This window comes from Indicator indicator, chromosome 20 (assembly GCF_027791375.1).
Source record: "Indicator indicator isolate 239-I01 chromosome 20, UM_Iind_1.1, whole genome shotgun sequence".
NCBI lineage: Eukaryota > Metazoa > Chordata > Aves > Piciformes > Indicatoridae > Indicator > Indicator indicator.
Genome location: NC_072029.1, coordinates 13,463,771 through 13,487,122, shown reverse-complemented (window position 1 = coordinate 13,487,122; position 23,352 = coordinate 13,463,771). Strand labels below are relative to the sequence as shown.

Sequence of the window (23,352 nt, the reverse complement as noted above, 5' to 3'; positions counted from 1 at the left end):
GAGCAATACGAAATTATTCATTTCAAAGGACTGGGCAGGGAAAGCAGAGAGGCAGAATAGTGTTTTGCAGGTTTTTTTCAAGAATTGTGCATGAACTGCAAGGTAGTAATGAAGCTACAACTCTATTTTCAGTTTTGCTAATGTTCTCCCTTTCAGCAGTACCAAATTACGTGCTTCTTTTTGACATATCTGTTCATCTGTTCAAAATAATCTATACTCTGTGATAATAATCTCTTATTTATTATCATTTTCCTGTCAAGTCAAGTTAAGGCAAAAATGAAAAATGGGCCTTCCACACACGGTTGCTGAGCAACAGCAAATAAAGATTTGCTTTTGTGCTGCCGCTTCTTCAGTCTTTATTCATGTTGGTGGCCTGTATATAAGAGATCTCAATTGCAAGTGCCTGACACAAGCACATCATAGTTAGGTTAAAACAGAATACTTGCTGTAGTCCAAAATGACTCAACATTATAAATACTTACGAAGAAAGGAACAGGTAGTTCCCTGAGCATCAGATGCTTTCTTGACACGTAATCTTTTTTTTTTTTTCATATTTACAATTATTATTTTTATATGATAGTTTCTGCTGACATTATTGTACACATTGGCTACTAACTTCTTATAATTGTTACTCCTGTTTCTTTTCGTCTGACTACCTAATAAAATTTGTTTTAGTTAATACAGTAGCCAGGAAATCTGCTTGTCTTCCAAGGCAGGCTGTTAATAATTTACATGCACTCGTTTCACTTGATTTTTTTTTTGATCTTCACATACTTGGATAAATAATCCGAACAGCATGGGAGAGAGATGAAGTTTCACACTATTCCACATCTCCAGATCTCCCCTTGCCTGAAGGTAATCCTGCCAATCATGCCATCCTTTATTCAGAGGCAACTGTCAGTTTTCAGTGGTGGTGTGATTAGACCTTGAAACTGCTTATTTCCCTTAAATTATTAATATTAACATGAAACAATTTCAGATTTTAAGAGATTAAGTAGGGAAAAAAAAAACCAACCCATTCACTACAGAAGAAAAATAAATTATCCTTGTCAACTGGAACAAAAATGAGGAAATAAAATGCGCAGAGGGAATGCAAAAGCTTTTCTGCAGAGCCACTCCCTCGGGCAGCTGTGGATGCTGTCACAGGACCCAACTGCCGCCCTGTGGGAGCTCATTGGTACTGCTTGGGTTACTCACAGCAAGCCGAATGCAAGACCTGAAAGCAGTGCAATTTTATTTTGCCTTATTATGAAATACTGCTATTTGCTTTATTTTTGTGCTCTTACTCTTATCCCTCTTTCCTTACAAGCACTGTTATAAATCACAATAATTTCACTCTGCTAACTTACTAGTACCATGAAAATGGAAAATTTCTGAAATGCTATAAAATGCTCACAAAAAGAAATTACAATAACAATTTGCATACCTACAGCAAGTATCTTCTAGTATAAAGACATCATTAGCACCTTTTAGAATATTACGTAAATCAATTAGTAAATTGATAATACTAGTTTGTCTGATAATATGTTCCAGATAAAAACCACACCAGTTACATTTGCCAAGTCTAGATAACTTTATTAAATTTAACATTCAGATTTATTAGACATTTACAGCTGTTAAAGTGTCCTGTCTCCTTTCAGCTTTCACCCTATTTTAGTCTTTATAGATAAAGAGATGAATTGTTTTTAACTTACAAAATTGTCATTGATTTTGCAAGTGCTCTTAGAGGGTTTATTGTGATAGACATGCATCAGCTAGATATGACACCATCTCTGTCCATCTGTTAGTAGGAAACATGAAATTACTGTGAAATATCAGTGAACATGGTTCACTCATCCATATAAGTTTATATAAATATGTGTGTATTGACATGTATGCACAAACACACAACCAACTGCATTGCCTGGAGAATATAGCAGCAATTGGCTTGTCAGCATTGGCTTTATCAAGGCTGAGATGGGGATGTTTTCCATGTTTCTGATCCAGACCAGGAGCCTAAGCAGAGCCCATTTCTTACACAGCGAGTGTGGTCTTTGCTCCATGCCATCCCTATACCAGGCCAGGGGGTTATGTTTGGAGTCAGGCTCTTGGAAGTGTTCACATGTTCACTAGTTCAGACATACCTGTCAATTATGCCTCTTCTGTGCATCAAACAGCAAGACTTTGTGACAATGTGATTTGGCAAGTATTTTCTGATCATGTCCTTAAGCATAGGGAAGTTGTAGCTTTTTTTTTTTTTCTAGTAGAATTTGATCTTGCTCCTTTTCTCCCTCTGTTTATTGTAGTGGTCCACGATGGATTTGTTAGATAAGATATTTTAAGTTTCTTGCCTCATGCTTGAACCAACAGTAGAAACAAAGCCAGATGATGTTTCAAATGTGCTGGTCAAAGCTCTTTTCTATGTCTTAAACTGTAATTTCAGTTCTGCCTATAATTAATTCCAGACTTTTGCACTTGATCTTTTTAAAGCTGTCAGCAACTCAAGGGAGTTCTATAATCAAATCTAGTCATCTAGGCTGGGTATCTAAGGCACAAAACACCTAAGGTGAATTGGTACCAGAGGCACACTAAATTCATGGTGAACTTGGAACCTTAATCTTCACAGCATCACAGAGCAGTAAGTGTTGGAAGGGACCTCTGAAGATCATCTAGTCAACTCCCACCCCACTAGAGCAGGATCATCTAAGCTCCAAATTTCCTCAAATCATAGACCAGTTATTTCCCAGTGCCTCATGACTAACGGCTTTTACAAAACAGTTTGGCAAATTGAATGCAGGTATTGTTAGTCCCCATTATCAAAATCAATTCTTTTAGTGACACCTGTGTCTCACAGCAAAGGGGGAGAGCAGAGGGCAGTGGGAAGCACGCCTGTTTTTTCACTGCTTTTAAGCTAGGATAACTTCATTCTCCGCTCCCAAAGATGCCTAGAATCCACATCACTTCATTCTTGTACAAGAAACAAAGCGCACAGGCAGCAAAGAAAGGCTTTTCAGACTAGAGTCTGCACTACCATCTAGTGGAATATAATGGTGTCTTCAGAAAACAAAGTATGCAGCAAGGAGTATAAATTCAAAAATTTTAAAGGCTCATTGTGACAGGCAAGGTAAGCAAAAATAAAATGCTTTTAAAAAACTTTAAATTAAGCTTTTTTTTTTTACATTTTAGTAATCTGAGCTTGAAAAAGCATACTGAATTTAAAAAATATGACCTAGAACAAAGTTAAGACTGTAACATTTAAATCTCTTTTCAGAAAGCTTAGTATTTTAAACCTTCAATTCCAACTTATTTTACATGCAAATTAATCAATGATTTACCAAATAAAACACAAAGAACCAGCATTGCTACAAATGCCACTTTACAAATCACAAACAGCTATTTCTATGATCTTGTTTTCATTACCTTTCATTAAACTTCCATCACTTGTGTGAATGACAGGCCTAGAGGCAATCCAGATTCTTTGGATGCTGTTGTCACAATTTGTCCAATTTATCCAGCTGGGCTCTGAGCTGAAAGTTACAACAGAGCACCTGTTCAGTGGTTACATTTACATTAGCTCAGAGCACATTTCATGATTCGTGCAAAAACAGGTAAAGGGTCTTACCAATTCTAGGTTGCAAACATTGCACCAGGTTAACTGGAGCTAAATTTTGAAACAGCAATGAAAAAATATGCAAAATACCTGAGGGATTTCAGCCCTTGAAGTATTTCCCCCACGTTGAAGTCTGCATGGAACAGTTTTGCAGAATATTCTTTATTCAATTATTAATCTGTGTGAAATGCTTGGTAAGCTGCAGCTGCCAGTCTCTGAGAGCTAGTAGAGTAATACGTTAGCTTGCAAATCCAGATAAAGAATAAAAAAACCTTTATTTGAAATTCTGTGCTGGAAAGAACCACCAGCTACTGAACACTCGAAACGACAGGGGCACACAGGTTGGCCTCACTTCAGCAGCACCTGAGGAAACAGATATGCTGCAGTCTGCACAAACTGGATCCCACTGTAGGTGACTGGCAGGCAATATTCCCTGCAGATGGTGAGAACAGAGACCATCACCTCTATCGCATGAATACAGATGAGAGAACTTTCCTCCCAGAGCTGCTATCTAATCTGGCAGCTAAATTCACTGCATAACGCTGAAAGGAGTAAGTGGGTTTACTTTAGTTGCTTTGCATTTTTCAGGTACTGTCTTTTCAGAAGGTGGCTGAGAATACTGCTGAGAGCCTACCAGCCTCAGGAATCGATAGGAGAGCATACAGTGCTAGTTAGGCATTTTGTTAAGGTGTACAAAGACACCGTCTGTGATTAAATAGCCCAAATCCTTCAGCAACCAGCCACAGCTACATATAGGTCTGGGACCATCTGAAGTTTTGGTTCTACCAAATATCAGTGGTAACATCCAACACTCAGAGTTTGTTTGGGTTGATATATAAATAAACTGCTTAAAACAGAAAGCACATCGGAAAACAATTTTGTAGTCAGCTCCTTCCTAGCTGAGAAGAGATCCAAAATAACCATGTAGGTAACTGTATTGGCAAATAGTGCTCTTAAATGGAGACTGGATGAACTGGCCAAAGCAAATTAGTAGAGCAAATTATAAGAAAAAAGTCTAGACTTGGCTGAGCCCATCAAATTGATATCAAATCCATCTGGAGCAGCATCTTGCAAAATTACTTCTGCTCTTCAACAAGATCTTCTGAATACACAGGCAGCATTTTCTGTAGGTGCTGATCCAGTCTTGCAGGACTGAAAGGAAGGTTTGATTTTGATCCAAGTCTGGAAAATGCAGACACCTGATCCATCCTGGCACTGTCAAGAAGTGTGCCATCAAGAAACACCTTCCCATGAGGTAGTTGTGAAGGCGGGCAGGCTTTTACTTGGTGTTAGCTGCCTTCCCATTGATTAGCAGAAACCCCTGATTATGCTATAAAAAGGAAAATATCTCACCTAAGGAAAAAAGTCAAACAGGAACATAATTTTGTAGCTAGTATGAATAAAGATTATCCAGTAGGGACGCTTCCAAATATGATGGTGACCGAGTGACGAAGTTCTGCAACTTTTAGTTATGTGCCTGATGAAAAATGACTATTAGCTCTTCAGACAAGTTGTAGCTGCTTAAGGGAAAAGGTATCTTAAGGGCTCTAGAGCTGGACATAGTACTCCAGGTGAGGTCTCACTAGAACAGAGCAAAGTGGCAGAATCACCTCTCTTGATCTTCTGGCTGCACTGCTTTTGATGCAGTCCAGGATGAGATTTGCCTTCTGGGCTGCAAGTGCACAGTCTGCTCACACCCAGCTTCTCCTCCACCAGCACCCCCAAGTCCCTTTCTGCAGGGCTGCTCTCAATTTCATCATCCCCCAGCCTGTACTGATATCTAAGATTGCCCCAACCTAGGTGCAGGACCTTGCACTTTGCCTTATTGAACCTCATAAGATTCTCCTCAGTCCACCTCTCCAGCCTGTCCAGGTCTCTCTGGATGGTACCCATCCCATCCTTCAGACCTATCAGCTGCACCACTCAGCCTGGTATCATCTGCAGATTTGCTGAGGGTGCCTCAATCTCACTGTCAATATCATTAAGATATTGAACAGCACTGGTCCCCATACAGACCCTTGAGGGACACCACCTGCCACCCATCTTCATCTGGACATCAATCTATTGACCACTACCCTTTGGATGCCAATCATCCAACCAATTCCTTGACCACTGGACAGTCCACCCATCAAATCCGTATCTCTCTCGATAATGTCACACCTTGTTTGAGACAACAGAGTCATTATAGCCTGTCACCCATGTCCTGACACATGTATTGTTTTGAGACAATAGAGGATTGGGCTATCACAACCATTTATTGAATAAATACATGCATCATAATGTAGAATTACATGAGCCAAAAAGGCAATCTCTACAAAATTGATTACCCTTTGTTCTCATTTCAACTCTCACCATTTGCTGCAGCTCTGATAAAGGATTCAAGACAGAAAATTAAAACTCTTTTAATCCAAATCCAAGTGATATGCATACTGATTTGAGTTTGGTTTATACCACTGCTACAGTCAAGAAAGCTGGTTTTCTTGTCAGTGAAGCAGAGGAATTCTAAAAACAGTTTCAATAGTAGAGAACATGCGTTGGTACATACAGGTAACAAAGTATTTTTTTAGCCATTTCTTAAACATCTTCATATGTTCATATTTTAAGGCACAGGATAAACAAGATCTACATTAAAAGCTATCAGTCAATATAGAATATGTTGGCTTGATTACGAGATGCAGTTTTTGCCCGGAAGAGAAATGCTGGTCATCCTTTCTACTTCCACATGAATGGAACATTCATAATTTGGTAACTATGATACAGAGGTTTGTTTCCACTTAGAAAAGAATCAATCTCATCTAGCCAGTCATATTCTGATCCAAATTCACTCAGGAGAATGTTTCTAAAGAGTCTGGCATCCAGGACTGATTACAGTCAATGGCAAATACTGTTGCTGAATTAGAATGACAGTTCAATCTCTTCATTTTAGATTCCTAAATGGGAACTCAGCTCTCTTTAGAGACTACCCCTAATTTTATGTTGTGTGCTATTTTGGAAACCTGTCCTATGTACTTTATTCAGTTACTCACTTTGTGCTATCATCTCACATTCACCAAAACACAGCATTATTTTCCGCCTCGAGACTTTCAAAGACAGAATGTGCAAGTTTTTATAGTGTAGAGTCTTCTAAAAGCTTGTCTCCAGACTTCACTTAAGACTTGAAACTCAGAATCAGTTTAAAAGCTATGGATCAAATTCTAGGGAGTCACTGATCAAGCTCTACAGCAGAAGTCCTTCCACCTCAGGCCAAACCAAGGCAAGACAACAATGTTGAACTGCTGCTCTCAGCCCTCCTTTATTAGGTCAGCTTTCTCTTTCTGCATTTTCACACTGTGTTAACCAGAATTCTGTGTTTTTCCATTCTTAACATTTTAATGGAGAGCTCACCAAGAAAATATGTATTTCATAATAAATAACATTTTATATGAATATATGAGTGTATAGATAGATACTCATACATTCCAATATAAAGTGAAGCCTTCAAGTGGAAATTATTTCTTACAAGAGCCTCTCCCTATTGCCCTGTACACCAGAATGTAACAGCAGCAAAATTTATATTGTAAGTTTGCTAAAATTGTCTTGTATAAAATGTGGCAATAAGAAGGCCATCACTGTATAGAGGTGTATGCATGCGTGTCACACACATCTGTGACAATGTTCATCTCAAAGTGAATTTAGACAAACTGAAATGAGTCAATTCTTAAACCTGAAAAAGACAAAAAGCTACATCTATGGTAGGCACTTTGGTATGTCTAGTTATGTAGGCATATTCTACATTTAGAATTAAGGTTCTGTCAGTAATCTTACAATAAAGCTAATTTCAGGAGTTTATGATTCTGCTTTACATTTTCTCTTGGCTGTGAGATCATTCTAGAATCTTAGCTAAATAATATACTTTGTCTAATTGCATACTTATTCAAGAATGAGGGTGCTGGCTCTGAAAGAGCTGAACTGTTCTCCTGGATTCTTAATGCACATTTTTGTAACAGTCTAAGAAAACTTAACAGAAACAGAAAAATCAGTTTTTAATATGAAAGAAAACTTCCCATATATCATAAAATTAGAGTTAGGAGCTCAGCTATTTAGGGCTGATACTCTCCCTTCATCTGTCTACTTTTACCAGTTTGTGCTAATTGTATCACTGCTGTAGTCTTGCAGCAGACTATGGCAATGCTTCAGCAGAACGCCATTATTTCTCAAGAAATCCGTGTGGACCACTGAAGTGCAATTTGTCATGCACCAAACATTAAGTAGCAATGAAGCAACTGTAAAGACAGTCACTTTCAACTCAATTTCATACTTTCTTACCTATTGGTGTTCCATTTTAGTATGACAGAAGCTACAGCAGAATATCCGATTTACTATTGTATAATAAAAATAACATGTCTCATACGTATGCCTACTGTATGAACTTATATTTGCAAGCTGATCTGTAGACCTTATAAATCAGTGAAATATGGCAGAAAGGATAGTTCTAAGTGGTTATAGATTATGGCTAGAATACAGAAAAGTGCACGTCCTCATACCTTCAAAAGGTCCCATGTCTAGTAGCATAGAGTACAGGAATAAATAACAAAATCCAGGTGAACCTGTATAATAAAACCGGACTGTTAACATTTACTCCATTGCATGAAAACTCAGATTCAGAAACTGATTCATGGACCTCATTCTCTCTTTATACAATATTTATAGAATTCTCGCTTTTGTTTATAATATTCAATAGTGTGGTTTTTCAATAATACATTTACATATAAATATTAAAATGTTATATTTTTGTACATTTGAAGCTAGCCACACTCGGCCAGAAACACAATAAAGTAAAAATGTTTTTCTGCAATTTGTTTCTGAAGAATATCACAAAATCATTAAGACCATTGTGCTGCAAAGACAAAAGAGATTCATCTGAAGAAATTAACATGCACTTACAAGAAAATATCTATATACTTTATCGAATTTTCCTCTGAATTCAAACCAGCATGAAAGAATTATAAAAAATAGTATCTATTTACATGGTACAGTATACCTTGGTGAGATATAAAACAAGGCAAAAAACCAGCAGAACATAATCTTCTCGCTTTCTAATAGGTGCAGCCATCATAAAGATCAATTTAAACACGAAAGATTACTGTACTATTGCACATTACAGTAACACCAAAAATTGTTTAGCAAATTAAAATACAAAGTTTAACAATGAGAAATGCTACGTCTACATAAAATGATCAAATGTTACAAAATTACTTGGGATGTGTCTAAGAACTAAATCAGTAAAGCTATAAAAATAATATTGGTACATCTGTGAGGACAGCGCTTGAAAAATATATAAAGGTTGGCAAAATTATGCATGGGGAATTCCCAGGATCCATGGGCCTAACTTGCACCATGTGGCCTTGTACCATCTTCTGTTAAATCATACCTGAAAAAGAAGAAAATGGGATTTTTTTGTTTACATTTAGCATGTATTATTACAACTCTTAAGACACTATTTATTAGTAAGGAAATATTATACTTACCACTGTGTCCAGCCTTTAGCAAGTTCTTCAGATGCCAGAGGTATTAATAACTGTGGAAAGTTAAATTAGCAATCAATGCATTATGTGTGTCTTTCAAAGATCAAATCTGACAATCCTGTAAACTACACTACAGGTAATGTCATTAATAAACAACACATTTTACATCCTTAACATCACAGCTATCTCCTATCTGCCCAGTGTGTAATAAAAGTTTCAAACTGCTGATTTTGACCTAAAAACCTGTACCTTTAGTGACATGATAGAGCAGCTCACAAACTTAAATTCTGAAGATGGCAGTCAGATATGTCCTTATGCTAACAACATTCCTGGTAAACAGGAAATTTAAGAACGCTGTTCACCATGAACTGACCACAATTCTGATATCTCTCAACCTCTTTACAGAGCTCAGATATGGCAATTTGCAAGGGTGTAGAAATATACTATTCTTTTTTTTTTTTTTTTTTTTTTACATGCTCCAATTCACACATGTAGGAAATAGTGATTTCGAGAGTGCCTGTAGAACAATGAAGCTGTAAAGACATTCGCTGGTTTTGGCATTGGGAACATCTCCAGTAGTTCTTTCATATTAAAATTCCAGATTGTAAAATCCATAACTAAGCATACATTTGTTCTGTGTGCTTGCTTGCCTTTCCAGTTTTGTCTGAACATGTGCTGAGGTATCACCTGTTTTCACTGGCTAGTTTCTTTCTCTGACTGCACAGTTACTAAGTCTAGTGTGGGTTTCTTTTGTTACTGCAGTCCTCAGAATTTACCATGCCCTAGAAGAGATTACTGCCTCATCTTTTGCATGTCTGTCTCTGCAGTTTGTTCCTTCCTTCACTGAAGTTTGACATCAAACCATCTATCATTTTTAAAGGCTTTGTACCTGAATTAAGTCAACACTAACAAGCTCGTATCACCAGAGGATTTTAGTCAGATATAATAATATGACGTACTAACAGAATTTGCTTGTTGTCAACTTACTTTGCCGAGTAGCCCTTTATCTTTGGATAAGAAGCCACCACTGTTCTTCACTGCTACATCTAGTGTTCTTCTCTGTACTTCAGGCAGGGAAACACTGAAATCAAATCTGAACAGGCAAAGTGATGCTTTAGAGAGAATTTTGTACCTGCAAGTTCAGTTCCTACAGCTAAACAAACCACCCCACCATGCCCCAAAAAAATGAGGTCTGAGATAAATGAACAAAACCAATCCCTATGCTTTGGCTAAAATTTTCCTTCAATACTGTGATCAGTATCAACATCAAGCGTGTGAGACTTCTATTACCTTTGTTCTCTAGAAGCCACTGGTAAAATAAACCAACAACAACAAAAAAAACCCACAAACCAAACCCCCCAAAACAAAAACAAACTGAAGAAGAAAAGGGTCAACCACTGACTTGACAAAGAATGACGAATCCTACTATCTGATGGCTTAGTATCACTATTCTCCAAAAGGGAAAGACTGCTTAACTCTTACTGATCCTCAGTCTTTGATAACAAGAGCTCTTCTTCCTACCTGGCACACCAAGGAAACCTATCAACTTTCAACAAAGAATGCACTTTGTTTGCTAGATCTGAAACTTACAGAAAGTGTGGGCAAGATTATACCACAATCTACATCTACTAGGTCACTACAGTTCTTAAGCAGCTTTATTGCTTTGTAATATAATTTACTTGGAAGGGCACAGGAAAAAAAATCTTTTAGCTGGAATAAACAGGAGACAGCTGCAGTACCAGGAAAACCTACCAGAGCCTCCAGCTAATGATTTATAGATTTCCTTTACATAGAATGGACTCTGAAGTGTTGCTTTTTCTAGATGAACTTTTTTTTTCTGCAGAGAAAGTTCTTCTTTATTAATAAGTGCTGGGTGGGGGAGGAAGGAGTACACGTGAGAGACTACCGTCATAAAACTGATTTTTTAATGGATTTTTGTGCAATATACTGTTGCACAAGCTAGCGCAACTTCCAACCCGTGGGTCAGGATACAACTACAAGATTTCCCCACTCCCTGGATGCTAAGAAGTAGACTGAGCAGTTTGATCATGTACAGACACTGGCTGGCCAGTCCTACTGAGGAGGCAGTCATCTATCAGCCAGGCAATCAGCCAGTTAGAATCCACATGCATCCTAGCAGGAAGGGATGTGGGCCAGCTAAAAGGCACTCATGTTCTGACCACCTGCCAGAAGAGTGCATGCTGCATCTTAGCTACCAGCACAAAGGGGCTGTAACTGACATGGGACAAGACAGAAGAGAAGGGAGAAGTGACTGGCAACAGAGTAAGAAGGGCTATAGTGATAACAGGGAATAGCTCTGGTGGTGACAACTAGGAGTTTCAGCAGCTCATTCATTCAGGTAAGATGAGAAATCTTCATTTGATAGCTTTGGAATTACATGATATAAAACTACTACACATAGATTAGAACATACATTTGATCAAACACTGGGTTCAATGTCTTCTTTGATACATGTGTTTTTCTTCTTCCTGATCGTCTCTTATCAGGCAATAAATACATTCGCACGTATGGATCAGATCCTTCTTCTGAAAATGCTATTAGATTTCTGTGACCAGTGAAAAAACAAGGGAAAAACACTTAGAATATACATGAGACATCCCCAAATATAAGTATCTACAAGATTATCACTTAGTTTAGTACATGAATTGGTTGTGGGATATGCCACACAAAGAATAATGCTCAAGATACAGCAAGAAGGTAACAGCAGTGGAAAAGAAAAAAGAAACAAACAAAATGACAAACAGCGTCTTGTGCAAGATCAGATAAAAGGTGAGCAGACCGCAGAGGTGGAAATACAGTGTTTCTTAAATTCCAATTCAAAGTTTAGATATGGCTCTCCAAAAATCATACATCTGTCATTCTATGAAAAAAATAAGTCTCTTAATAAGAGACAGCTTTCAAACACTGTTGATATAAAGCTACAGGTGATTTTTATTTAAAATCTAAGAGAAGCATAAAAGAAAAATACAAATTCACAGCAAAAACTTAAAAAAGTTTTTACTGACTTTGAATGTAGCTCTGAATGGTTTTGTATTTACACATAACTTTGAAAATAACCAAGATCATCTAGACAACTAATTTAAAGATAAGTCAAGATATGGCAAAGTTTACAAAGAAATCTGCACAAAAATGAGAACTAGGTATCTCATGCTCACCTGCAGGAATGCACTACCACAATCAGTTTGTTTCTTTGTGAACTATGACGAATTGTTAGCTGAATCTGTCCTAATGGAGACTGACCCAGGGTTGTTCCACTGCAGGGAAGAGTAGAGTATTACACTTAGTTTTGAAAACTGATATTAAAGGAAGACCTAACTGAAATATGTTAAGCAGTTTTCCCAGGTATCGCGTATCATCCATTAAACTTTTCCCTAGATCACTGTGAAAGAAGAGAGGTGCTACATGTTAGCAGGTGCAGAACCTCTCTGAAGTATTGGGAGAAAGCAGAAAACCACAAGAACTGATTTTCAAATGCAAGGCTCAAACTGCAACAGGAAAAAACTACTGAAATGCAAGCTAAGCAGTCATCCTTTGGTTGCACTGACAACATTTAGGTAAATCAGCTTAGATGAGGTGCAAACCCAAGTCATGAACATCGTACTTTTCGAGCTGGCGTAGTCTTTGCCGTAGCTCCTGGGTGGCAATAGGCAGAGATATGTCTGAAGCTATGCTAGGAGTGGGTTCTTTGACCGAGAGGTGGCTGGGAGAGTAAGAGAAGTTAGAGGCATGAAGACTGGAGGAACTTCGGCTGAGATCTGTTGTCCACTGAGGGCTGGCATTGGAAGGCTGACTTTTTTCAGTGGTATCTGTCTTTTTATCACTATCAGTCACTGGGGAAGCTGGAACAGATTTGTTTGAATCAGGTTGTGGTGAGACAGGAACCTGAGGCTTAAAAGATGATTTTCTTGCATCTTTGGAAAGAGATGGCCTTTTCACTTGAGCTGAGTGTTGATGATCTGGAGATCTTGCTTGCTTTTCAAGAGAAAGGACCTAGATATGGTAAAAATACATATAATATATTGATATTAATATTTTACAAATAATATATTAGGTATTAAATGCATATTAATATTCAATATATCATAATACAAGATAGTATAAATATAAACATAATATAATATAAACATAAACAAATTGGTTTCTACAAGATTACCAGCTGGTAACAAGTTGTCAAGTTCAGACACTAGAGAAGGACCACAAAACATTCACACTAAACTCATTCATTCTACAATAACAAACCTTTTATACAGCAAAACACAGCTCTAGTTTCTTTGTGACAAATGCACTAACTATAAAACAATGTGAAATTCTCCATTCATTTAGCATTATTCTCCTTGTTATTCCTCCTGCACATTCTACACGCTTCTGGTGCAAGGGCTATTTACTTTGCAGCTCTAGCCACCTAGAAAGCTATTCTAGATTTTTTTTTCTTTCTAATCTTTAGAAATTTAATCCTACATCACAATTTCTTCCCAGTGTCCTTACTTTCTCTTTTATAAGTTGCTTTCATTTATTAACTACAAGTGAACAAGAAAGTCCTTTAGAACAGATCAAGTAATGGAAATTGTTTGCAAATTTACCTGGGGTAAAAACAACCCAACTTTCAGGTGTGCAAGTTCTGTCTTCAAAACTCCAATGAGTTTGAAAGTTGGTCTGAATGTTTCTAGTGCTATGAAGATACTTCTTTTTCTTATAAACTGTATTATTTTTAAACCATCATGACCTCAACTCCATTTCTATAAGACAAAGGCTGTTTCACTGAACTGTACAATACTGCGCTGTAAGAAATGATGTAAGAGACTTGAAGGTATTCAGATTCTAAACATCATTTCTGAACCTAAAACCATGGGGAAGTTCAGTCTTATTTAATACAGCTGATTACAGTTTTGTTTGGAGAATTTTCTGTCTTTGCAACAGAATGTGTTTAAATTAGAGGTTATCTTTGTGTACTTGATGGCACTGCCACAATTAAAGACCCTTGGCATTGTGATACCCAAGGAAATGTACTATGTTCTTCATCAAGCTAGAAGACCAGAAGTCATAATAGTCTTAAATATCCTTTCAGGCATTTATAATGCAGAAAAAAAAATGTAGAGTACCCTGAGTGCAATCTTCATGTATATAGTGCTGTTTGGACCAGAGTTGCTCAGTTGGAACCGCTGATGCATAGTTAAATCTTCACTCTCTAGCAACTGGCTTAGAGGCAGTTTGAGGTTCCCCAAAGAACACTGATGCTGTTCATCTCTCACCTGAAAGAACACAGAAGCTAAGTCATTTTGTCTCGTCTGCTTTGTAAGAATTAAGAGAAAGAACGACAGCTTTATTTAAAAACAAAAATCCAAACAATAACAAATGTTGTTTGGTATTAAACCAAATCTCTCTCATCGTAAGATTACACTGAAGAAGGAAACAGCAAACATACTCCACACCTAGTTGATTCATCCCTATTCTTTACAGCAAAAGCAAGACAGAAAACTGACCATCGCATCTACATCTACCATTAATCAAATTAACTACATGATTTCCAAATGGTCTGTGTGAAAATGAATGCCCCCAGCTGCTAAAGGAATAGTTACTGGGGCAGTCCTCGTTTACACTTCAGTGTCTTTGAACCATATAAATAACATCAGCAGTATTTGGATAAAGCAAAGACTTCCCTGGGATGAGAGAGGAAGCAAATCAGACATACATAACAGCAATTTCTGCTAGCAGTTAAGGCTGTTAAGGTTCAAAACAGGTATCAGACTTTACTTTTCCTTTTTTTGATTTTTAAGTAGGAGAACCATCAACTATGTTTTTCTGATGAGAGATTTACTATAGTCTTTTTCTTGCTTTTAGTAGTAAATCTAAAACATTTCATTGGTCTCAAAAAATGATGTTCAATATATTCTGTCTCATTTCCTAACAGCCTGTAATGTCTCATTGTTACTACTGCAACATCTCAGAAAACAAAGGTATCTAAATAGAGTGAGACAACATACCTCAACTTCAAGATCTTGCCTTTTAGGATTGTGTACAAAAAAAGTAAAGTTTTCCTCCCATACTGGTTCATTGGTCTTGTATCGAATCTAAGGTTAGAGAACAGGAAGCATACAAATTATAAAACTCTTAACTGTTGATTCTGTAAATTTTCAACTCCTTTTGAAGCCTGATTTTTTCCTAAAATGTGATTTATATAATCACTACTGTAAGAAACCAGTTGCAGACCAGAACCTACTGTAGAAGGACATCTACAAATACTTTAAAATCTGGTCTCTACTCACAGTTTAAACTGAGCAAGCACTTGTTCAGCCCTTCGCTTCTTGCTGGCAATTTCAGGTCTGGTGGTAGATTTTAGTGCAGTGCATAAGCTCATGGCTTGACAGTCAATGCCAAGCACAAAAAGTCACCAAATGCTTGCAGACAGACCCAAGTATGAAGAGTATGAACTTACCTTACTTTCCTGTGCCTTGTGTCCAACTGACAGCAAAACAAGTGGGTTGGGATTGCTGTTCATTTTCTTTCCTGACTGGTAAAAAAAAAAAAAAAAAATCAAAACCTTTGCCTTCAGAATAAAGCAAAACCTCTCTCCTCTGAAACTTAAAATGTTTGCATCTTAAAATAGAAGTCATAATGCATTCCACTATATGCTCACATATTACTCTCAGTATTTTATCCCAGAGGCTTGAATGGCAAACTGACTAATAACTGGTGAACACATTAAAATGAAGGCATCCAATTACCCTAGATATGCTGAAGCAAAACATTACACATAAGCATGAGTTTTAGGCTCCTTTCTGTTTTCTTTGAATGAAATTGGTAAGGTGCAAAATCTCATCCCATGGCAAGGAGGTTGGAACAGATGATCTCTAAGGTCCCTTCCAACCTAAGCCATTCTATGATTCATGAGCATTACAACCCACAAAGCTAATGAAGCATAGTTGAAACTGCAGAATGAATATTGCATGCAGATGGGAGATATGGACAAAGCACAAACTCAGGAAGCTTACTTCATTTACATTGCAGTAGTATTATAAAATTGGATATAATATCAGAACATTGATACATTCCCTCTTTTCAGTTTGGGGAGATGCACTATAATGTACCTGATGTATATTCCTACAGTTTACCAAATACTGTTATTAAAGAATGAACCATCTGCCATATCTGAGCCTTGCTCACCAGCTGCATAGCATTACCTCAAACTGTGAAAATAAACATCAGAAACAAATTACAGATACAAAGGAATTTCTCAACTATATGTTTCTTTGACAAATTTTAAATTAACCTAACAAAAATTTAAGTCAGAGAGAAAAGTTAGACATGAAAGTTAATCATCTCAAGCAGGTGTTAATGCAGTTTACAAGGCCTAGAAAATACAGTACACGTGGTTAATAATGTACTTTGAATTCTGTCATGTAGGAAATTGCACAGATCAGGTATGTAAACAGTTAGAATATACTTAATGCATGTAAGGTCACAATTACAACTGTGTCAAATATTCTATATTTTAAATTAAGAAATGTGCATAATTTAGGTGGTTTTGGATCTGAAATTACATTTTGGAGGTCATATTTCTACTAATTTACTTGACACACTGCTTATAACCCTACTTTGCATTAGGGAAAAAAAAAAAGAGAGCACTCCTTTCTTGGATGAATGCTGCATTTTTTTTTTCTAAGAAAAGAGCATTTAGCTCCCAAAGTTCACACAATACAAAGAAACAGGAAAAAAGGTGAGATTATACTCCAACTGATAGTGTTTAAAAACGGTCGGTGACATGTTCCATTTTCCTTAGTCCATAAAAAGATGCCTGAAATGCCATTTTCTTCAGAAAAAAAGATGAAACTACAAAGCTGACAAAAAAGCCCCTGTGCTTATGCTGATATGTAAATAATTTTAATTCATGCTAAATAGGTAGTAATATGTACACACACACGTAACCCACATCTAACATCTGCTGCTGACAGCCCATTAGACACTGCCTCTGGTCTTCAGCTGAGAACTTGGCTTATACCTTCCAAGATTCCCTCTGAAGTCTAGGTCTTCCATATCAAAAAGCTAGGCTAAATTCATTTATCACTTACATGAAAGATGCAAAGCCTTCTAAAAACATCTAGCAGAGAGAAGATTATTTCAAAACATGTCAGAGACTGATTTTATTGGCTCGGCATACAGAGTGGAACCATAACGTATCACTCAGTATGTGAAAGATGTCTTAGCTTTCATGTCAGCTTTGTTCTTTAGTTTCTACTTGAAATCCCTTCTCAGAATTGTATTTTTGCCTGTTTTCTAAAGTGGTCTCTTCTAACTCAACTCATCTAAAAGTCAATTATCACAGACCACAGTATTTTACCACCCTTGACCGCTTCTTGAAAACAAATACGAGTACAACATAATTGCACTAAATATTTATCTGGCATGAATCTGGATGCAAATTCCATCCATCACTGGAAGAGAAGTATTGCAGGCATTTGTGCAGTTCCAATTACTTCTGTGACCTTAAATGGACAACTACATTAGTTTTACCTTTAGGGCTTTCTGAACAGCAGCCTTCTTCAAGCCATCAGGGTTAAATTCTAATGGATTATGCTTTTAAGTCAGGAGAGAATGAACATAGGAAGGGTTAATAAGTCATGCAATGAAGCAATTTCACTAGGTTAATTAATTATGATGTGACAACATAGGACAAAGCAAGGGGTGGGAATCAACCCAGGGGAAAAAAAAAAAAAAAATCTTTCAAACAAAACAAGGAATGGCAACAACCTCTCTGAATGTTTGTATTCTGCTTTAAAACTAAGATACTTACTTCAGTCCTTTTTCTTTTTTTCTTTTCTATAGTAAAGAAACTTCACAAACTAGGTTTTATTGAATTCCTGATATCCTCTGGTCTGCCTCCTGAATGAAGCTTTTTAAAATCTGGTTAAGTATATTTTATACGTCATAGAAGCCTCTCAGCTGCACCCTGTTGTAGGACAAGGGGCAATGGATATAAGCTACAGCACAGGAGGTTCCATCTCAGCATGAAGAGGAACTTCTTCACTGGTTGCAGAGCACTGGAATAGGCTCCCCAGACAGGTTGTGAAGTCTCCTTTACTGGAGACGTTCAAGACCCATCTGGATGCATTCTTGTGCAAGCTGTGCTAGATTTTATGGTCCTGCTCTGGCAGGGGTCTTGGACTCAATGATCTCCAGAGGTCCCTTCCAACTCCTAACATCCTGTGATAAGTCAGGTAATTATGTGAAGGGAGTCCTTTTCTGGGAAAAATTACAATGCTGAAAGTACCAATAAGACTTTGATCATTACCAAAATCAAAGTCTTGAGCCTCTTCAGCAGATGATACAAACACTGCATTCTAACTAGAATGAAGGTCTCCTGCTTTAAGTTGAATGCAAGTACACCAACAAAAGGAATTTGAACTGCTTTAGCTTGACAAAACCTCTGACTCACTTCCATTAATTAAGCAAATTTTTAATTTTGATTTTAGGATTAATATCATCTTCTTCAAGCAATAAAGTTCAAAGACGTTACAGCTCATTCCCATTCAATTTGTAAGAAATAATTTCAGGAAACATGACTTTGAACTAAAACTTAAGGTAGTATACTTATGGCTGGCTTTTTCTTTAAGCATCAATTCTTATTTCATGGGAGGATTCTGCTTTAAAAACTGTAGTGTATGGCAATAAAAAAAAATATTGCATCATGGGGTTTTTAAACATGCTGGTTTATGAATAGGAATCAATATTTTTGATCATCTGCCAAAATAAATGCCTTCTTGACATTCAAATGCAAAAGTGAGTAATTTTAAGAGATATTTAACCTTCATTCAGAAATACAGTTTTAGCTTTTCTTTTAGAGTGTCACATTCTGAAGCTGGCCGATATATATGACAAGATTCCTGACATTCAGCTTTAAAATGTCTATTTCAGAATAAACATACAGTATGATGGAGAAAACTGGAGAGAAGTTTTTGTTGGTTTTGTGAGATTTTTTGAATTATTTTTCTTAAAATAGAATTCAGGGATCTTCCACAGTTATATGATACGTTAGGGACTTACTACTGTTCTTAGAGACCTTCAAAGATGGAGACCTTGAACAATATCCTTATATTTATCAATCGTAACATTTAACTATCTTTTTCACTATAAAACGTTTTAATGCTCCACAGGTATGTTCCTTGCTGGAGTTTAAGAATTGCTTCTTGTTTTCTGGCAAACATGAAAAAGCCACTTTGTTTGCAGCAGCCTTGTATCATTTCCATCCGTATCTTTACTTCCCAAGGCTAAACTCTTTTCCTCTGCTAGTTTACAGATTTTCTCATTATCACTGGCCTCCTCCAGATCTTAAATGGATGCAGCCAAAAATCAGTGTTTTAACAATGGCTAGAGTAGAGCAGAAAGTTTAGACCACACCTTCTGTTTTCAGATTGTGCCTGTAATTCATAATTTTGAATCCTAAACTCCCTCTCATCTTAATTGCTATCTTTCCCTCACATTTGCACCTGCATATTCAGTAGACAATTCTTCCCCCCCCCATCTTACTATTTCAAAGAATTTTGAAAGTCAAAACCAAACCTATGTGATCAATCATAAAGGCAGGCATTCCTGGATATTGAACATGTCTCAATTCCTCGGGAATCATAGCAAGGATAGGCCAAGAGGGGTATCAGCTGGGACAAGTATCTTTAAGCCAGACTTCAGGGTTAAAGGGAAGGAGATGCTGGTCCATGAGGATGGTGGTTGCAAGGCTGGGCAGGAGGAGACTAGGACAACAAAAGGGACTATTCAACACAAAAAGCCAAGAAAAGGTCTTGCCTTGGGGGACAACATTATCTGGTTCTGAGTGTCACTGCAGGTATAGGAAAAGGGCATGGGTATCCAAGAACTGTACTAATAACTAATGCAATGGAATAGATCAGATTTCAGGCAAGTGTTCTGACAAGAGCCACTGACATTTACAGTAAATCCTAACCAACCCATAGAGTTCACTCCAGCTAACAGGCTGTTTTGTTTCCAAGTCAGATCCTAATTCAATATGCTATGGAGAAGGGCCAATTATTTGCATTGATTCACTAAGTCTTGCTTGGCATTAAAATGGGCTTTAAAAGTTTTGAAATCTGTGAGTGCATCCTCAATAGATAACCAAAAGACAGTCACAGATCTTTAAGTGCTGACTTAAACTATGGATAATTTTTATGTTATATAGACAGTAAATTAAAAGAGAAATTGTTCTGAACTCATGATAATGTATCATAAAGTTAGTATAATTTCTTAAAGTAAGTAACATGAAGAACACTATTCCTAGTCCTTAACTTCATAAAAATCAAATTTAGATGGGTAAATGTCTGAATCAAGAGTCATTAAGTGATTGGGAATGGGTATTACTTTTTTTGATAAGTTTAAAAAGGTTTTGTCGGGATTTTGGGAGGCAGGGGAGAAAGGTTTTTTTATATCAAGGTTTATGATATGAGCCAAAAGTAGTGAGCCAGCAACAAATTTATCTACCCAATTGTAAATGGCATACCCACCTCTCTCTGACAAAAGAATTCTTATTCTGAACAGACTGTCATCCTTTTTGAAGAAACCAAGGTTGTTTTTACAGATGCAAGTGCAAGAGACTCATTAGTTTGTAATCATCTTGTAACATTAAATTCAAATCCAAAATATTAATAGGTGGCTTTCCCTAGCCTGGATTTTCCCAAACACAGACTAACTGGGGAGGGGCAGGGGTGGGAGGGGTGGTGTGTGTGTGTGGGGAAAGCTTGGGAATTTGCAAAACAAGGAGCATCATGGAGTGAAATAGAATTTACAAGGGAATTTATATGTTTGGGGAGCACAAAGAACCACCCTCATTTTCAAAGCAGTACTTGAACCAGTGCAGAGAGGTTTCAAGTTCTTACAAACATTAAATCCATCACCTTTTAAAGAAAGTACAGGGATGTTGGTTGTAATATTTATTAGCAACAAACCCAACAATTTGCCAGCACACAGTGTGCTAGTATAGTATGCATTTTATTTCTCAATGAATCAGCACATAAGTTAAAATGTAAGAGCTTTTCCAACAAACTTATCTTGGGTTTTTATCATAAAAAGGTAATTACTTACCCAATGATATGCTGATTAATGAAATTTAAGTAGCCTTTAAAATGCAATAAAAATAGCACAAAAACAATGCACACTTGTTGAAATCATGCAGCAAAACAAATTGCATGCTCTCATTCCACTAGAGTGAGTGGCTTTAGTAGCACTAATCCACACTCTGGCAGAAAAAAAGGTACAATACAAATAATACCAGAGAACTCACAAATAGTGCTCTATAGAGTGAGGTAGTGTTTTCACAAAAGACTAGTCCCGATGCTCTCCTCTCTTTTAAGTATCCACACCCAAAGTTTCCCTCGTAGATACTCTTAGGAAGATGGAAATGGAAGGAGAAAGCAGAGTGATGGGATTGTGGCAGAATGAATGCATAAGCAGCTTTACTACACAAAAAAGTTAAGGAAAACAGTCAAAGGATTCCAGAGAAAACAGCAGATTGAAAAAGTAAATATTTGTCATTGTAAATAGCTTCATCTGTTAAATGACTTTCTGTAGCACAGCAAATTATTCAAATATATTAACCCACTTTCTAAGTTTACTCTTGGGAGTTCATATTTATATGGCATGTCCAAGTAAGTAAGTTTAGGGAACAGCCTTTTACACCATTTCTATTTCACTTGAAACATTATTTCTGACAGATCATCTCAGTGTCACAGAGGACCACAGCTATGATGCATCTGTGCAAAAGAAATGCCTATTCTGGGGATTATCCACTATAATACAAACAAAACAAGGCTGAAGACAAGATCTGAAGTATGCTAGTGATAGCCATTAACTTAAGAAATTCATTTTGAAGGTAATAAAAAGTACTATTTCATCTATAAAATATTTTAGCTATAGCATTAAAGTTCTGGACAAGAGTTTTCTAAACTATTAATAAAGGTCAGTGTAAATTTAACACTTAATTTCCTCTGAACGTTTTCTTCCCCATAAATATAAGCAATAAAAAAAAAATAATTTTGCTCTTCCACTACATGACGCCTCTCAGTGAATATGAAAACAGTGTGTGAAGCCAGCAGAGTTTCATGTTTAATCTTGTAACTGCTGTTCCATACTAGAACCAAATGGGCATTAAAAAAAAAATTAAAACCTGTATTTGCTGTAATTCACTGCAGTTTGTTTAGTAGCTTCAAGACATTACCTAAGTATTGTCACTATTAAATCTATAGGAATGTTTTCAGCTCTCCCACATGAAAAAGTCTTTCCATAGTATTTTCCCTACCCCCTGCACCTAACTCAGAAACCTTTTCATATCTGGTTTTGGAGAACTTGAAATAAAGAGAATATTGTATTATTTTATTGTTGTAAACTTGTACATGGACTTTTCAAGTGTTCAATGTTACTTTCTATCATATTCCTTATAACACATTTCTGGAAAGAAGTTAAATTTAAATACTGAGTCATTTGTACAAACTGCTTCCCTGAGCTGGTAGAGCAAGAGAAAGGAATAGAAAGATTAAACAGGTCCCACACTATGATGATCCTTGCTTTCAAGCCACCCAAAGCAATTTTGTGCTGTAGAGAGAATATCAGACACAGCAATGAGAAGTTTGGAATCCTGTTCCCAAGTTTCCTAACTGGTCAGCTTTGAGGAAAGAACTTCCCTTTTTTGTGCCCTAGAGTTTAGAGACCTACTGATTAAGGCACTGAAATTAAAATACTGTCCCTAAAATTAGGCAGAATTCAAACCTTGCAGCAACTTTGAGGACAGAAGAGACAATGTTATGGAGTATCTGTTTAAAACAGAAGGGGAAAAAATGAATTTATGACAAAACCTCTGAGCATTTGCTAGAAGTTAATCTAATATAGAGAAGCAGAATCGTTTGGAAAAGAATTGGAAAATGTGTATGAAAGAACTTTAAACTTAAAATTAAATAAGAGGCTTTAGTATATTTTAACCAATATATTAAACTTGTAACAGCTTGACTAAAATCCTGTAGTAGAACCAGAGATGGGTTTGCTTTAATCTAGTGCACAAAACAGATGGCAGGCAGACGACTTCTGTGTATTGACAGTATTCTGAAACTCATGTTAAGCACACCATAATACTATTCTAGTTTTGTGTATTCTGTACTAGAGTCATTCTACTAAGTCTAAGTTACAGACTTCCACTGAATCCAATATGGTAAGGTTGAGAAGATAATGCAGAACTCTATTCCAAAT

At 36.8% G+C, this 23,352-nt stretch overlaps 1 protein-coding gene across 1 annotated transcript in view; it reads right to left on the bottom strand.

Annotated features, from left to right (window-relative positions):
• Positions 1–8,887: 8,887 nt before the first annotated feature.
• ESYT2 (extended synaptotagmin 2) overlaps positions 8,888–23,352 on the bottom strand; it is a 63,349-nt gene continuing 48,884 nt past the window's right edge. The window contains exons 14-24 of the mRNA XM_054390031.1: positions 21,398–21,499; positions 17,623–17,685; positions 15,548–15,622; positions 15,096–15,182; positions 14,214–14,363; positions 12,716–13,104; positions 12,270–12,368; positions 11,528–11,659; positions 10,081–10,186; positions 9,097–9,146; positions 8,888–8,999 (exon numbers count right to left, since the gene is read on the bottom strand). Of these exons, the coding sequence (XP_054246006.1) occupies positions 8,954–8,999; positions 9,097–9,146; positions 10,081–10,186; positions 11,528–11,659; positions 12,270–12,368; positions 12,716–13,104; positions 14,214–14,363; positions 15,096–15,182; positions 15,548–15,622; positions 17,623–17,685; positions 21,398–21,499 (1,299 nt within the window). The 3' untranslated portion in view covers positions 8,888–8,953. The remainder of the gene's footprint in view (positions 9,000–9,096; positions 9,147–10,080; positions 10,187–11,527; positions 11,660–12,269; positions 12,369–12,715; positions 13,105–14,213; positions 14,364–15,095; positions 15,183–15,547; positions 15,623–17,622; positions 17,686–21,397; positions 21,500–23,352) is intronic.